General features: G+C 40.2%; 1 protein-coding gene across 1 annotated transcript in view; it reads right to left on the bottom strand.

Moving 5' to 3' along the window:
- Positions 1–17,727, bottom strand: part of mtfmt (mitochondrial methionyl-tRNA formyltransferase) — an 81,012-nt gene that overhangs the window by 57,468 nt on the left and 5,817 nt on the right. Inside the window, exons 6-8 of the mRNA XM_023331877.1 lie at positions 12,324–12,415; positions 12,165–12,237; positions 11,442–11,506 (exon numbers count right to left, since the gene is read on the bottom strand). Of these exons, the coding sequence (XP_023187645.1) occupies positions 11,442–11,506; positions 12,165–12,237; positions 12,324–12,415 (230 nt within the window). The remainder of the gene's footprint in view (positions 1–11,441; positions 11,507–12,164; positions 12,238–12,323; positions 12,416–17,727) is intronic.

The raw sequence follows: 17,727 nt of genomic DNA, 5'->3' as shown, positions 1-17,727 counted from the left end.
CCCCAAATAAAGCAGTGAGTGGAGAAGGCTATACTGTGGTCAAGGTGATTACAGAAAGTGAAATAAAAACAGATTTCCAAAATTGACATAGGGAGGAACAGGTCCAAAACATATGGCCAAGAGTGGCTGGGCCCAAACCACACTTCACACAGCTTGAATCCATGTCCGGAAAGATTCGAGCCAGTTTGCTTTTGAACCAGTGTACTTTATGGACGACTTTACACTGAACAATTCTATGTCGGGCACAAACTGATGAGGTGTGAATGCGTTCTTGAATAGATTGCCACATTTCATTATCAATCTCTGTTTTAAGATCATCAGACCAAGTAGCTTGAAGATGGCTAAGCCCAGGAGTCAAATTGGACATTAGGAGATAGTATATTTTTGATATTGTACCCTTTGGAGTGGGACTAATTTCTAGCAGTTGATCAACCATATTGGGGGCAGGAATTATTAGGAACTTGAGTAAACTTGAGAAACAATGACGAATACGGTCTCTAACTTGTAGAAATCTAAAAAAAAAGTGGATAGCCAGTAGTTAAAATTTGAAGATAATTGAGCAAATGAGGCAAAAGTACCATTAAGGTATAGATCTTTCACAGAAAAAAGCCCATGGCTTTTCCACACTGAAATAGTCTTATCAATGAGTGAAGGTGGAAATATAGGATTAGAATTTAGTGGTGATAAAAGAGGTATTCTCTGGATCCCAAAATGTTGCATAATCTGTTCGCAGACGACACCACGATGATCGGCCTCATCAGAGATAATGACGAGGCCGCTTACAGGGAGGAGGTAGACCGTCTGGCTGAGTGGTGCAACAAAAACAACCTGCAGCTGAACACCGAGAAGACCAAGGAGCTTATCGTGGACTTCAGGAGGAACGCTGACCTACATCCACCCATCCACATTAAGGGGACAGTGGTGGAGCGTGTGGACACCTTTAAGTTCCTGGGAGTCCACATCTCCGAGGACCTGACTTGGATGACCAGCTGCGCCAAACTCATTAAGAAGGCGCATCAGCGCCTCTTCTTCATGAGGACCCTGAGGAAGAACCACCTGTCCTCAGAGATCCTCACGAACTTCTACCGCTGCACCATTGAGAGCATCCTCACCAACTGTATTACAGCTTGGTACGGGAACTGCTCTGTCTCCAACCGGCAGGCGCTGCAGAAGGTGGTGAAAACTGCCCAGTATATCACCGGGGCACCGCTCCCTGCCATCAAGGACATCTACAGGAAGCGGTGTTTGAAAAGGGCCGGGAAAATCACAAAGGACTCCACTCACCCAGCACACACACTCTTTTCCCTCCTGCCCTCTGGGAGGCGTTACAGAAGCCTACGGACCAGAACCACCAGGCACCGGAACAGCTTCTTTCCTACAGCTGTCATGTTTTTGAACGCCTCCTGACATAAAACATAAACTATAAGGACTGTACTCCCCTATCCTCTCATACAACAATAACAAATGGACTATCCTCACACACACAAATCACGGACTGTTTTCTTCACACACACATACAATCTATAAATTTTATCTGCCATTATTTATCTTGTATTATATGATATACAGTACATATATAATACACATATACATATATAATCCATTTCCTAACATTTTTGTATATTCTGTATAATCTGTGCATATAGCTCCCATATTTATATTTATATACAATATCTATATCTTTTGCTATAACCCCTTATAGTCCATACATACATAGTCTTGTACACCTGTAAATAAATATTTATATCTCGTAGAGCACTTCTGGATAGATGCAAACTACATCTCGTTGCTTGTACTTGTGACAGTGCAATGACAATAAAGTTGAATTCTATTCTATTCTACTACAGCACTCGAAAATGGCATATTATTTGCAGATAATTCATTTGTTTTCAAAAAATCTTTTTAGACCAATTAGGTGAAATTGGATCATTTCCACGGCACACCTGACGATCACTCACGGCACACTAGTGTCTAGACCACCTCTTGTGATGCAGTTCGTGCACGGAACTGGATCTAAGGGCTGCAGCTAAAGGCTCTATAGCAATTGCAAACAGAAAAGGGGAGAGTGGGCAGCCTTGGCGAGTTCCACGGCCTAGATGAAAATATTCTGAGTGGTCATTATTTGTGCGAACACTGGCTAATGGAAAAGTATATAACAGTTTGATCTAAGAAAAAAAGGAATAGCCAAAACCAAAACGTTGTAAGGTGTAAAACAAATAGGACCATGCTACTCGGTCAAAAGCCTTTTTGGCATCCATCGAGATAATAACTTCTGGGGTATCAGCTGATGTAGGTGGATATATTATATTTAGCAACCGCCTAATATTATGAAAGGAGTGTCTGTTTTTAATGAAGCCCGTCTGGTCAGGGTTGATGATTTTGGTCATGATTACCTCCAGACGTTTTGCCAACATCTTTGCCAAAATCTTGACATCTGTACAGAGCAATGAAATTGGCCAGTAGTTGTTGCAGACTCGTGGATCTTTATCTTTATTTAGGATAAGGGATCTAGTAGCTTGTCACATTGTGAGAAGGAGAACACCAAATTCATATGCTTATTTAAGCATGTTAAGCAGAAGGGGAGATGGTTTGTCTGAAAAGATCTTCTAGAATTCTGATGGAAAGTCATTAGGTCCAGGGCATTTTCCACTCTGCATTGATAATATAGCTTTATGCTTTATGCTCAGCGAGCATAAAGGGCTTGTCTAAATCAGAGGCTGTTTCTGGATCAATTGTAGGGATAGTAAAACTATCAAAGAAACTTTCATAATGAGCTTGATCGGGTGAGCACTCTGAGGTGTATAAAGCAGAAGTCTCTAAACTGATTGTTGATAATTTGTGGATTAATAGAAGTCCCATTGGAGATGTTAATTTCAGCGATGTGCTAGTTTGAAGCTCTCTGCCGGATCTGATGAGCAAGAATTTTGCTGGGCTCGTTACCAAACTCATAATAACTATAACGGGTTTTTAATAATAGTGCCGCAGCTGCATCAGAGGCCAGAGTGTCAAATTCAGCCTATTTTTTATCAACAAACTTTTTATAAGGTCTGGAGCAGGGGACTCTGCAAATTTGTTTGCAGGTCAAATATAGCACTAGATAGGGTAAGACTTTTATGTGTGGTTGTTTTTCTAAGATATGCTGAGTAAGATGTTATCTCCCCCTGTAAATATGCCTTACATGTCTCCCAAATTGTTGCAGCAGATACATCTGCAGTAACATTAGAGGAGACAATGTTACTCCTCTAAACGGTCATTCATAGTTTTGACAAAAACAGGAACATTGAGTAAAACTCAAAACGCCACGGAGGCCGTGAAGCAGGCCTGCCTGGGAGAGAGAGAGATCCAAGATGACAGGAGAATGGTCTGAGATTATGATGGGATTAAAGCAACATGACCTTAACTGGAGGAGAGCAGTTTGTTATCCAGAAGAAAGAAGTCAATTGTAGAAAAAGTAGAATGCACTGGGGAGAAAAAGGAAAATTTTCTGGCGTTAGGGTTGAAATAACGCCAAACGTCGGAGACTGCATATTGTTGCATAAACTTTGGAAGACTTAGAGACTGAATATGACTTGCTTGAGGAACGGTCAAGTAAAGGGTCAGGGCAGCAGATAAAGTCACCCCCAAGAATAAGTTGGCTATTATTTAGATCAGGAAGTGAGAAGAATTTTTTTTTTTTGAAAATGTCATCATCCCAGTTCGGACCATATATGTTTACTAATGCCAAACTGCTACTGCTAATTCTTCCCAGGACAATAATATAATGGCCGTTAGGGTCTGATATGACTTTGGTCACAGAGAGGGGAGCAGATTTATGTATTAAAATAGCAACCCCACATGCCTTGCTATTAAATGATGAATGACGCACTGCACCACAGCAAAGCCTGTGCTGGTCTAACAGTTTTAAATGTGTTTCCTGTAAGAAATCAATTCTTATGTTTTAGGTGATTAAATACTTTTTTACGCTTTAAAGGAGAATTCAACCGTTTAACATACCAACTGACAAATCTTACAGAATCCCCTGGTACCAATGGGGCGTTAGTACTTGGCATAATACCCTAGGTGTGATATATATGAAAATGACCATGAGCCGTGTACAGTCATGGCCAAAAGTATTGAGAATGACACAAATATTATATTTTCACATGATCTTCTGCCCTCTGGTTTTCATGTGTGTATGTCAGATGTTGTCATCACATACAGAAATACAATTGCAATCATATTATGAGTAACAAAAGCTTTTAATGACAGTTAGAATGAGTTAATGCAGCAAGTCAATATTTGCAGTGTTGACCCCTCTTCTTCAGGACCTCTGCAATTCTCCCTGGCATGCTCTCAATCAATTTCTGGACCAAATCCTGACTGATAGCAGTCCATTCTTGCACAGTCAATGCTTGCATTTTGTCAGAATTCATAGGTTTTCGTTTGTCCACCCGTCTCTTCATGATTGACCACAAGTTTTCAATGGGATTAAGATCAGGGGAGTTTCCAGGCCATGGACCCAAAATCTCTATGTTTTGTTCCCTGAGCCAGTTAGATATCACTTTTGCTTTATGGCAAGGTGCTCCATCATGATGGAAAAGGCATTGTTCATCACCAAACTGCTCTTGGACGGTTGGGAGAAGTTGCTCTCGGAGGACATTCTGGTACCATTCTTTATTCATGGCTGTGTTTTTAGGTAAGACTGTGAGAGAGTCGACTCCCTTGGCTGAGAAGCAACCCCACACATAAATGGTTTCAGGATGCTTTACAGTTGGCATGAGACAAGACTTTCCTTCACATAGCGTAGCGCTCACCTCGTCTTCTCCGAACAAGCTGTTTTCCAGATGTCCCAAACAATCGGAAAGGGGATTCATCAGAGAAAATGACTTTACCCCAGTCCTCAGCAGTCCACTCCCTGTACCTTTTGCAGAATATCAGTCTGTCCCTGATGTTTTTCCTGGAGAGAAGTGGCTTCTTTGCTGCCCTCCTTGAAAACAAGGCCTTGCTCCAAGAGTCTCCGCCTCACAGTGCGTGCAGATGCACTCACACCTGCCTGCTGCCATTCCTGAGCAAGCTCTGCACTGCTGGTAGCCCGATCCCGCAGCTGAAACACTTTTAAGAGACGGTCCTGGAGCTTGCTGGTCTTTCTTGGGCGCCCTGGAGCCTTTTTGGCAACAATGGAACCTCTCTCCTTGAAGTTCTTGATGATGCGATAGATTGTTGACTGAGGTGCAATCTTTCTAGCTGCGATTTTCTTTCCTGGCCATTTTAGGCCATTTTTGTGCAGTGCAATGATGACTGCACGTGTTTCTTTCGAGGTAACCATGGTTCACAGAAGAGAAACAATGATGCCAAGCACCAGCCTCTTTTTAAAGTGTCCAGTGGTGTCATTCTTACTTAATCATGACAGATTGATCTCCAGCCCTGTCCTCATCACCACCCACACCTGTGTTAATGGAGCAATCACTGAAACGATGTTAGCTGGTCCTTTTAAGGCAGGGCTGCAATGAAGTTGAAATGTGTTTTGGGGGATAAAGTTCATTTTCTAGGCAAATATTGACTTTGCAATTAATTGCTGTTACGCTGATCACTCTTTATAACATTCTGGAGTATATGCAAATTGCCGTTATAAAAACTGAAGCAGTAGACTTTGTAAATATTAACATTTGAATCATTCTCAAAACATTTGGCCATGACTGTACATAATGACATCATAGAGGTCGCTCTGCAGCAGAGGAAGCAGAACCTGGCATTCTGGGTTGCCAATGCGACCCAGAATGCCAGGTTCTAGCATGTATTGGTGCTACTCATACAGGTAACATGAGTAGCACCAATACATGCAGATAAGGGAGACCAGCAAAACACACATACAAAAAAAGGGAAGAAAAACCAAAACGGGCTTGGGGGCGAGGGTGCGGTGCGCTCGATCTATTTCAGGAGGGCAAGGGAGCGTGTCTTGACCAAAGACTTCAGTCAAAAGCTGAGAAAAAAACGAGGAGGGCCGGGAACCTTCTATATCTTCTGGTAAGCCGACAATGCGAATGCTTTGGCGCCTGCTGCACCCCTCCAGATCCACCACTTTAGCTCTCAGCATCTCATTTTCTTTTTGAAGATTAGCACACACCTTCTCCACCTGCAGCAAGCGCGCATCAGAAGCAGTTGCTTTATCATCCAAAGAGCAAATACGCTGACCGTGATCTGTCAAAGTAGAGTTGATGCTGTCCAGTGTGGAGTTCAGAGACTCAAAAGACAACCTGAACTCCGCAGACAGGGCCTCTTTATGATTGCTAAAGAGCAAGCTAATGCCCACGATTGTTATGCTACCAGTAGTCGGTGGGGCGTCTTTTTCTCGTTCAGAGGATTTTCCTTTGACCTTGGACATGACAAAGTAAGTCTACGATAAATATTAACTACAAAGAATATAAAATACTTTCATCTTTACAAAGGAGATGGGGTTTCAAGGAAGTATAGAAAGCACAAAGGCAGCAGCAGTCCAAGCGTGCGTCTACTCCTCACGCATTCCACCCGGAAGTCCAATCACTCAGTCTTGAGGCATTGAAGATCAAGAGTTATCAAAATGGTTTCCCTACATCAAAGCATGTGGGCATATCAAGCCTGAAATCTGACCATTTGCCATGAAACCATTTGCCACACACAAGCTCCCAGCTGCATCAAACTTTCTTTGCTCATCACATTCACATGGTCAACTGGTGACATCACCCTAGCAACGACCCATTTGAACAGAAAGTCAAGACTTTTCCTTCTGGTTTTCTTTCTTTTACTGTATGATTCATACATATTTAAACCTATGTTTAATGACATAGAACAATATGATGGTAAAAACCTTTTCTCAACACTGCCTGCTGACTGGAGCATGTGGGCATGGTTGAATGGTTAATTCCAGTCTCTCGCCATTTTCATACGGTTGGTTCGAAATCACATGTATCATCTGATTTGCACCAAACTTGATTTGATTGACCTCTGTTAACCTCTAAAGGGATTAATAGGTTTAAATTGTGATTTGACTCTACTGCGTTCCCTATGGCTATTTCTCCCCAATACATCATCCCATCTGCACCAGATATTTTATGCATCATCAGGGAGCAGTCCTGAACACATTCTTATGCCCTGCCTAGTGAACCGATGCAGGAACTGCATGGGAACACTGAACAACACTAAGTGGGTGGTGTTGCTAGAGCTCCAGTGGTCACCATGAGGCTTGAGTGGCGCTGACCTGCGAAGGCCTCCAATGCTGTTTGCAGCTTTAATTATTTTTCTGTCACTTTACATAGCCTTTTGGAGGCCTTAACGTATTCAAAAACCACTTAACTTCATCTGTGATATTGACATACTCACCAAAGTCAATGAAACACTATAACTTTTCGCACCAATGGCCAAGTATCATCAATTCTTGGCATGAGTCATCCAGGCTGGATGACTCATACGAGCCTATGTTGTCATATGTTGTCACATACGGCTTCATGCTATTGTCATACATTTCGCCTAAGTTCCATACATTTCAGCCGAGCTGCAACAAACTCCATGATCGGTTCTAGTTCATCCCTCAACAGGAAGGCAGTCCAACTTGGTGGACGTAGCCTAATTCATCCACAAGATGCCTAGAAATCTTTTTTTAAAAGAATCAGCTCCGAACCAAGTTTTGATTGGCAATCATGAAATGCGGTACACGTGTGTGTATCTTGAGAGTACCTACAAAAAAAGTCTCTTGGAACCATGATCCAAACCCAACAGGAAGTCAGCCGTTTTAGATCAAAGTCACAAGTTTGTGTCTTTTACACATGTGTATCTGAACAAACTCCTACAACTTTTGAGATGCAGGCTTCACAATCACTCAGCAATAGCAATAGCAATAGTTATCAAAATTATTGTCCTGGATCAAAGCATGTAGGCATGGCCAAGCCTCAAATCTGACAATTCACCATAAAACAGGAAGGTGTATAAACTGTATCATGAAGATACAGCTATATCTGCATGATACATCATCCAATCTGCTTCCGAATTTACAAGTAGCTCTGACTTCTGCCACTGAGTTGTTGACAAAAGCTAAGTGTTAGAGGCATAATGGCCAAGGCAGCCTTTTTTCTCCAGGAGCTGCTGGTTGAAAGCGAACGACGTGAAGAGTGCTGCAGGAGTATTTATACAGATGAGCGGATGGACTAAACACGGTGGGCGGCTGAGTAGTTGATGGTTATAGCGTAAGTGTAGCTTTACGAACAAACCGCACAATAAATTTCATATCATCCCGGTCTGAACAAACGGGTGGCGGAAATCATCATGGCGGTACATGGTTGGTAGATGAGTTTCTGAGTGTGATGAATGAAGGTGCCGTAAATATCCCGTATTGCTCCTCCCACCCTTCTTACTTTCCTCCCATGGTCTACCGGTCGTGTCCCCTCTACCCCCTGACAAACACACTAGGTTTGTTCGTTTGTATTTCCACCCCCTGCTCCCCGCCCCCACCACCTCAAGCCCCCCAACTCCAGGCAACATTTCTCAAACCCAAAGCTTGACAGGTATGGGCAAGGTGAGAGTTCATCTATTAAACTCACTGAAGGCGAATACATCAACTAAAAGCTAGAGTATAGAGCTTTGGAACTGACGTAACTGTGTGTGACGTTTACGTCGCTGGGCGCCATCTTGTATGGCCACATACCAAAACAAACTTTTTCCGGTGTTTTCATTGTGCTACCGACCACAGTGAAGTAGTTTCAAGTTTGATATTGGATATTCGCACTCCGCAGAGTAAGGAGCATTTAGCTCAAGGTTGATCCGATTTATGAACGCTAATTCCGGCCAGCTGTTCTCAACTGTTCCCTCCTCAAGCGCTCGGAGGTTTACGTTGGGACCGTAAATTTCTGAACCAAACACTCCTGTAAATAAATACCTTGTGACCAACTGATACAAAGAAGTGGTAATTCATGGTATTACACCAGGCACACTATCCTCTATTAAAATTTTAAGTGACAGACTGGTGACCTGTCCAGGGTGTACCCTGCCGCTCGCCCGGAACGTTAGCTGGAGAGAGGCACCAGCACCTCCCGACCCCACTAGGGACAAGGGTGTAAGAAAATGGATGGATAAATAATTTTAATATTAAATAATATGCTTTCTTCAATAGCTTCCAAATCGTGCCCCATTAACTCAAAATCAGTGTGAAATTATTCTATTAGACTGTATAGATCATCTTTATTACACTTTGACCCCTTTTTTATTTAACTAATTTTATATTTAAAAAATATATTTTTAAAAATGTTCATAAAATGTATTACCTTAGATGATTATCACATTTGTTATTTATTCTCACATTGTTGCATTTATTCTAACTTAAGTATAATAAATTGTTCTACCCAAAACAAACAAAAAAGGTTAGCAAATGTTTATCTAAGTAAATTAATCAACATTGAAATCTGTTTAATAATTGTTGCACCCTTTTTTCTGAATTTTTGGTTGACATTATATTGTTTTTTGGGACACTTAAGAATCATCTGGAAACAATTACCAAACATATGTGTAAACAACCCCAGGTTAAGCTCCTTATTTGTTATATTCCCTTTTGGCGCTTATTGTCTTTATTTCGTTTTGTTTTGTGTAGTATATGGTTGACTTCCGGTTTTTGATTTGATGCTTTTATTTTGATGAGAGAGCTTCCGCTGTTTATGTTTTGGATCAGCAGCTTGGCAACAGAAGGAACGGAAGACAAGTTACAACAGTGTTATAAAAATGTATCTTGTTATTAGAGGCCCCCTTGATAGAGGCACAAGGTATGTTTATTTGGTAAACAAAGATATTTCTAATATTGATTGGTTGGAATTGTGAATTTGCTTTACTGTAATCAGATTAGGTATAGTTTTTGAATCCCTTGATATCTTTAGTGATGAACATTATTATTAGTTTTCAAACGTTACGGTTGTAATAGCGTTGTTTGTAGCTTACACTGTCTTATTTTGTGTGTTTGTGCATGCAGCTCCTACTGTGAAACTCATGGTTTAATTCCAATAAATCCTGTCTGTTCATCAGTAAAGTCACAATCTTTAATTTTTCTGCTACAATATGAATATAAGAAGATTCATAATTCACAGAACAGAAATATTTTCAAGATGTGACTTTAGGATTGTTAGACAACAAATAAAGCAGTAGAAGTACAATTAGGCCTGTCGCGATAAACGATAAATCGATTAATCGTACGATAAATTAAAACTATCGACGTCATTTCAATTATCGGCATTATCGTCTCTTCCGACCTTTTTCTCTTTCTGTTAATGACACCGAATGAAAAAAGGCTCAACTCCGGTGCTCTCCACTGACCCTCCTTCCTCATTTCCTTAGTGCAAAGCCCAGCGCACACGACACAATCTTAGAGCTGTCGGCCGATTGTCGGCCAATTTTCAAAACCTGACAGACCACACATTAGCCGACAGAAATCCTTGGTATAACGGTTTGATCGGGTTTGTTCCTGCCGTGTGGTGTCCAACAATGGGCACAAAATAATGGCTACAAGTCCAGTGAACTAATTTTAAAACCAGGTATTAATCAATGCTTTACTACAATCTACCTGCAATGCATGTGGCTAGTGTCGGCGTAAAGTCCTGACTGAATGAAAATCATTAGAACCTATTTACGTCACGTTAACAAAGAACAGCTGAAAAGTTACCGGGTTTATCAACTGCGGTAGCAATTTCGCTCCAACTCCTCCTCTTGTCATTTCTATATTCTTTGCATGTTGAATAAACATTAATGTTGTTTCCACGTCCGCTGGACTTCGGGTTGCACCGTGTCAGCTGTTTGGGATTCCCGACGTAATTTCCCCTCAGAAAACACGGAGGAGAATCCGCGCTTTCTGATTGGCTGCCTGTCACATTCAACAGGCTGAGTTAAGCTCCCAGTCGGGGAAAAACCCCTGATTTAGATCGGGCAACGACGATCTACCGTAACACACCACACAACCTTAGGAAGACCAACGTTCTAAGATTGTCATAAGGGGAAAAATAGGAGCAAAAAATCATGTAGTGTGAATTATTGCATCAGGTAGTCGATGTGCCCATCTTCTCTATTTAAATCTAATTATTACTGAAGGGCAACATAGTATACAGACTTCATAATCTGCACTCTTTTGGTTGAATGCAGTATTTATTTCCACTTTGGCTTTATGCTGTTTAGTTTTTATCAAGTACATTTTTTGTTAATGGAGACTGAGAATCCATTTTGTTTTTGGTTGTTTTGTTTATTTAGTTTATCAGCTCCAGTGTTAAATATTCTTTTGAAAATAAAGTGTATCTATCTTTGGCAGGAAATCACATGCATTATTATGTCATTTCTATTAAATCAGTGTAAAAAGGTCTTCAGACAATATTATCGTTTATCGCAATAATTTTTTGAGACAATTAATCGCTCAGCAAAATTTGCTATCGTGACAGGCCTAAGTACAATAAATGTAAACATACCTTACAACAGACAGCCAGAGTATTGGAATCCTTATCATAGTATACTGAGCCAGGATTCCTTTCATCTGTGTGACAAATGAAAATTACATGTCAAAACTGCAGTAATTTACAATCACTCCCAATGCACATCCACAAAATCCAAAAACCAGGAAGTGAATCATTGGGAGTCAAAATTGGAAATCAAAGAAGAAAGTGCTTATTTTCATTTAGAACAAGCACATGCTAGCAGCAGGCACGACAGAGAAATGTTTTCAAACTCATACTCCCTCATCACGGGAATCACCTGAAGAAGTTCATACGATGCCGTTTTTAAGTTGAAGGCTATCGATCTGGCAGTACAGATCGATAGCCACTGCACGTAAGCTCTGTGTGAATTAATCCATGGTTCGGCATTGGAGATGCAGGGTTGCGTCCTTAATAGCAGATTTATTAACAGCGCAGCCTTCTGCTGCAGCCTTCTGCTGCAGCCTTCTGCTGCAGCCCTGCATTGCGTCCTTGTGGAAAATTGAGAGCGGCGGAGATACCAGTGGCTTATAACCCGGTGTGGCTTATATACAGTATGTATGTTTGCAGTTATTTTAAAAAACTTTGTGGGTGCAGCTTATAGTGAGGTGCGCTCTATAGTCTGGAAAATACGGTAAATTGTTACTAGGCAATTTTGCTTCAGAACAGACATCTTATGAAAAGGGATTTAGTCAAATACAATTATATGGTATAAGTTACCTGAAGTATAACATTTTCCAACAAAATCCAAAAGTTTTATAGTTTTTCCCATCCACACCGTCCTTAAAGGGATCTGAAGAGAAAAAAAGCATCATTGTAACAAAATTTAATGGTGACCCAATGAAATGCACTAAAATCATAAATTTCTTATTTTCTTACCCGGGATCCAATGGCACGGCACAAACAAGCAATTTGGTCACAGGTTTGTTCTTCCCAATTTATCCAACTCATAGATGTATTGATTTTTGGAGCTGTAAGAGTCAAGTACAATCTTTATCACAAAGGAAACCTAGTTCAGTGGATATAAAAACTGTACACACCCCTGTTCGTGATAGGTTTTTGTGATGTAATAAAATGAGACGGTAATAAAGTTTCCACTTTTAACATAGAAACTGGAGCGATGGGTGTAGGGGCAGCTTAATCCGCAATCCCTGTAAGGTCTTAGGAATGAGAGGCTGATCTCTACATTCTCATATAAAATATATTTTTCAACCCCTGGATTACGTTCAAAGTCTTGTTATCCTGAGATATTTCAAAAGTTATGCTGCCATATGCATAGGCTACTGGAGGAAAAACTGACTACACCTGGTCTGGCATTCCGTTTGGTTCTGATACCTTCCTAGAGGGGATATTGGCTAAGATAAAGTTGCCATTAACTGCTCCTTCTCTCTCTCCTGCTACTAATTTTTACTTACATGGACATCTAAAATAATCCTACATCAGTTCATCTGATTATTCTTGTGCATTCTGCTCATATCCCTAGTCGGTTATGGCAGATGGCCGCTTGTACCGAGTCCAGTTCTGCTGGAGATTTCTTCCTGTTCAAGGGGAATTATCCCCTCTCCACTTATGCTACATGTGTGGTCGATATGAGAGACCTGTGTAAAATCAAAGACAACGCAAGTGATTGTTGTTACATCATTGTCCAGGAGGGGAGAATGCTGGAAGTCAATGACTTGCTGCAATCTGTTGGGTTTCCTTAGATATAAACTTTTTTGAATAATTAATTGAGCGTACTGTACTTATTTATAGCTAGGATCAATTGGAATGTATGTGCGATTGAATTGAAATAGTTTTTGTAAAGTGCCTTGTTGTGAATTGCCACTATTTAAATAAACTGAATTGAAAATTGAATTAACTGCTGTTTCAGAATGTATATTTGTGATTACTTGAACAACCTGAAACACATGATTGATATTGTCAGAGCCAGGCTCTAGCTACAGTATGGGAAAGGGGAAAAATACCAGCAGCTAAAGGCCTCAAAATACTAAGGATTCCATCTTTGGGATGCATATTAAAACAGGCTTTCTACAATTTCAGTCAGTTAAACTTGTTAATTTTGAATTCTACTGTACGCACTTATATCTTCATCTGAGTATGTGAAGGAATAGTACTGAAATTTACTGGATTGTAATTACCTGAATATGAACTGGACATTGCCTTTCAAAGAGTTATTGGGATGCATAAGGCTTCTTGTATTTAGTAAAGATGTCCAAAAAAAATTTGCAGCAAAAGAAAGAAAAAAAAAACACTTAAATGCTATTGTTGAAATGAAAAGAATTTAAAAAGCTTTAAGCCCAGTTAACACTTCACGATTTTTTGCCCCGATTTCCCCCTTATGACAATCTTAGAGCATTCTAAGATTGTCGCTTGTGATAATCACAACCAATTATCCTGCAGTGTGTGTGTGGTGTGTTACGACTGATCGGTCCAGTCGGTAGAACATCTGAAATCGGACATATTCTACATGTTGGATTATGGCAGGCTGTGGGGTTTTCCCTGACTGGTAGTGAGAACGCAGCTTGTTCTCACAAAAAAAAAAATGGCGCCGGCTCAGCTGGCTGCCTGCAGACACAGCTCCTGTCGTGTGCTGTAACCGCGAAATAATTTCCCTGCTGGGATGAATAAAGTAAAAATTATTATTATTATTAATTATTATTATTTGTTGAATGTGACTGGTAGTCAATCAGAAAGCACGGATTCCCCTCGTACTTTCCCCTCAGAAAGCACGGAGAGGAACCCCAAACAGCTAATGTGGCGCAACCTAGAGTCCAGCGGACATCAGAGATGATATGTGGAAACAATATTAATATTTATTCAACATTTTGTGCAAAGAATACCCACAGAAATGACAAGGAGAGGAGTTGGAGCGAAATTGCTACCGTGGTTGATTCTGGTAATTTTTCAGCTGTTCATTGTTAACATGACATAAATAGGTTATAACAATAAGGTTATTCATTCAGTCAGGGCTTGACGCTTACAGAATGTAATTGTCACTCGTAAAACATTGACTAATGCCTGGTTTTAAAATTAGTTTACTGGACTTGTAGCCATTATTTTGTGCATATTGTTATCAAGGTAATTGTAAACATTAAAACAAGCAAATACTAATTAACCGATGAATCTTAAAGAAACGACAGAACAGAAAATAATCTAAACACACAAATGGTATAGACAAAGAAAACGTAACTTTTAATAAAAATAGAACCGCCGCGTGCCCCGTCTCCACGCTTTTATCCAACGCCTTTTCTTTTTGTTACATCTTTTATGATTAAAATAAGCTCAAAAACTGTCGGTATTGCTTCTACGTTGTCGGCCATGTTTGTTTACTCTAAATTCACGTGTGTTATAGGGGGCTTTTCCTGTATTTTCGGTCTGGAATCTGAATGTCAGTGAGAAACCAGTTCGTGTGTGGTGTGTTGCTCTTGCTGTAAAGCTGGCTGAACACCACACAGTGCATGATCGGCCAGATCGAACGATTTTGGTTGGCTAGTGTGTGGTCTCTCAGGTTTTGAAAATTGGCCGACGATTGGCCGACAATTCTAAAATCGTGTAGTGTGAACTGGGCTTTACTTAACATGGCAATTCTGGTAAAAACTTCCAGAATTGCCATCCAAGCTTCATCAGGGTCATTTGTTTTTGTAGTGCACGCTCCTGCCTTGGGATTACATTTGTTTTAAATTGGTGCTAAATTTGTGTTATAAAACAGTTGAACAGAACTGAACATTTTACAAGAGATTTCATTTATTCTGTGGAATTTCTGGCAATAAATTTGTTTGAACAAAGCTGATTTGGCATCACAGGCCTTGACATTTTTCACAGCATAATACACCAATTCCTCAATCTATATCTTGTAGAACAAATGGGTGCAGTTACCGGAGAGGCCTGCAACTCCAATCCTCAAGGGCCAGTATCCTGCAACTTTTTGACGCATACCTGCTCCAACAGAACTGAATTACAAGACTGTTGACTCATAGAGACACTTTGAGCCTCTTTGACTTAACTCAAAGTGGCATGTCAGCAACTTTGAGTCCAGGGGTCTCATTTATAAAACTGGCAAACGCACCAAATGGGGCATGAAAGCTGTGTACATCATTTTCCACACAAAAGTTGTGATCAATAAAAAAAAACTTCCAGAGAAAATATGCGGTCCCTCACACAAACTCCAAAAGGTATATTTTTGTTGAAGGAGGTATAACCATATATTTACTTTATAATAACCAGCAGTTTCCATGCATTTTGCCAGTGAGCCGTAGCTATAGATTTTCAAAAACAAAAAGGTCTATAACTGAAATTAAATCTTAAATTAAAGTCTGCACAACATATCATCATTTTGGTGAGGATGGCAGGGTGATGTGGGCCATACATCAACACATTAAGGGCCTGATCTACAAAGATTCCTAAATAAGAACCAGCAAATTGGGCAATATGTTTCATATTTTTAGAGGGCTTCGCACACTAAAGTTCCAAAAGTGTTAAAAATCTTCTCATAAACAATCTTAACCATAGCAATGAAAATACTGAGGGATTATTTGTTTGGAAGCACGATGGATACACATGCAACCTGAGTGCAGAAAGAGTCTTTAAACTGACTTTAAACCTTTAAAAGGCAGTTTAAACTGTCACCTTTAAACTGTCACCGGTTACCATGGTTACTTGCAGTTGTGTGGGAGTTGTACCAGGCAAAGAGAGGTGATATATGCTGGCAGCAAGTTGCAAATAATTTTATTAGCTTAATTGTAAATACTGTAGCTATGTAAATAATAAATAGTAACTTTGATTCTGCAGCCAAAAGTATACTTGGTGTACAGGCACAGCGTGATGTCAACTGATGACCCCTCTATGCTATATAAGATTATAACAAAAAATATTATACCGTTACCAGAAGTAGAAAAATCAAACTCAAGACTTGGAAATAGGAGGAATAGGAAGGCTGGATACTGACTGCCATGCTCAGAATATTCACGTGTAGAACTTCAATCATCTATTTATTATTTTTCATCAGTTTACCTAGCTACTTCCTCCAAAACTGTAGATAAATCGCTCAAGACTTAGCTGAAATCCTTATAACTTCCTCCCCATCTGCGTATTCATCCTTATTTGTTTTACTTGCCCTGTTTACGTCACAAGACGGCACTGCTGTTTGCCCCAGTTACTCCAGACGAAAACAGCGACACTGCATTTATACACTCACTGGCCATTTTATTAGGTACACCTTGCTAGTACACAGTTGGACATCCTTTTGAATTCAGAACTGCCTTAATCCTTCATAGCATAGATTCAAGAAAGTACTGGAAACATTCCTCAGAGTCTGGATCATATTGACATGATAGCATCACGCAGTTGCTCCAAATTTTTTGGCTGCACATCATGATGGAAATGTCTTGTTCTACCACCCAAAGGTACTCTATTGAATTGAGTACAGTCACCAGATGACTGTGGAGGCCATTGGATTACAGTGAATTCACTGTCATGTTCAAGAAACTAGTCTGAGATGATTTGCGCTTTATGACATGGCATGTTATCCTGCTGGAAGTAACCATCAGAAGATGGCTACACTGTGGTCATAAGGGATGGACATGGTCAGCAATAATACTCAGGTAGACTGTGGCGTTGACACGATGCCCAGTTGGTACTAATGGACCCAAAGTCTTCCAGGAAAACATCCCCCACACCATTGCACCACCACCAGCAGCCTGAACCATTGGTACCATGCAGAATGGATCCATACTTTTATGTTGTTGACGTCAAATTCTGACCCTACTATCCGAATGTCGCAGCAGAAATCAAGACTCACCAAACCAGCCCGTCTGGCACCAACAACCATGCCATGTTCAAAGTCACTTAAATCACATTTTTTCTGAGTTGTTGCACTGAGTTGTTGCCATATGATTGGCTGATTCAACATTTGCGTCAATGAGCATTTGGTCAGGTGTACCTAATAAAGTGGTCAGTGAGTGTAATAGTCTCTCAGAAATACACTGCTCAAAAAAAATAAAGGGAACACTTAAACAGGTGTTTAACACTTAAAGTGTTCCCTTTATTTTTTTGAGCAGTATATTTATTATTAAAAGTTTTTGTGTACACAGAATGATAGCAAAATAATTAATCTTTTTAAATCATGGAAGTGGTTTTATCGTGTGAGTGACATTTAAAGTTGTGGACACTTCCACATCCTGAAGTTGAAAAATTTTAAATTTAGACTTTTCTTCCAGTTTAAACAGGTTGATATTTTAGTTAAAACGAACAGGTTGTGGGTCATATATATATAGCTGTAAAAGAA

Source organism: Xiphophorus maculatus, chromosome 4 (genome assembly GCF_002775205.1).
Source record: "Xiphophorus maculatus strain JP 163 A chromosome 4, X_maculatus-5.0-male, whole genome shotgun sequence".
In the NCBI taxonomy this organism is placed as follows: domain Eukaryota; kingdom Metazoa; phylum Chordata; class Actinopteri; order Cyprinodontiformes; family Poeciliidae; genus Xiphophorus; species Xiphophorus maculatus.
Note: the sequence above shows the minus strand (reverse complement) of the source record. Positions and strands in the feature narration are given on the sequence as shown.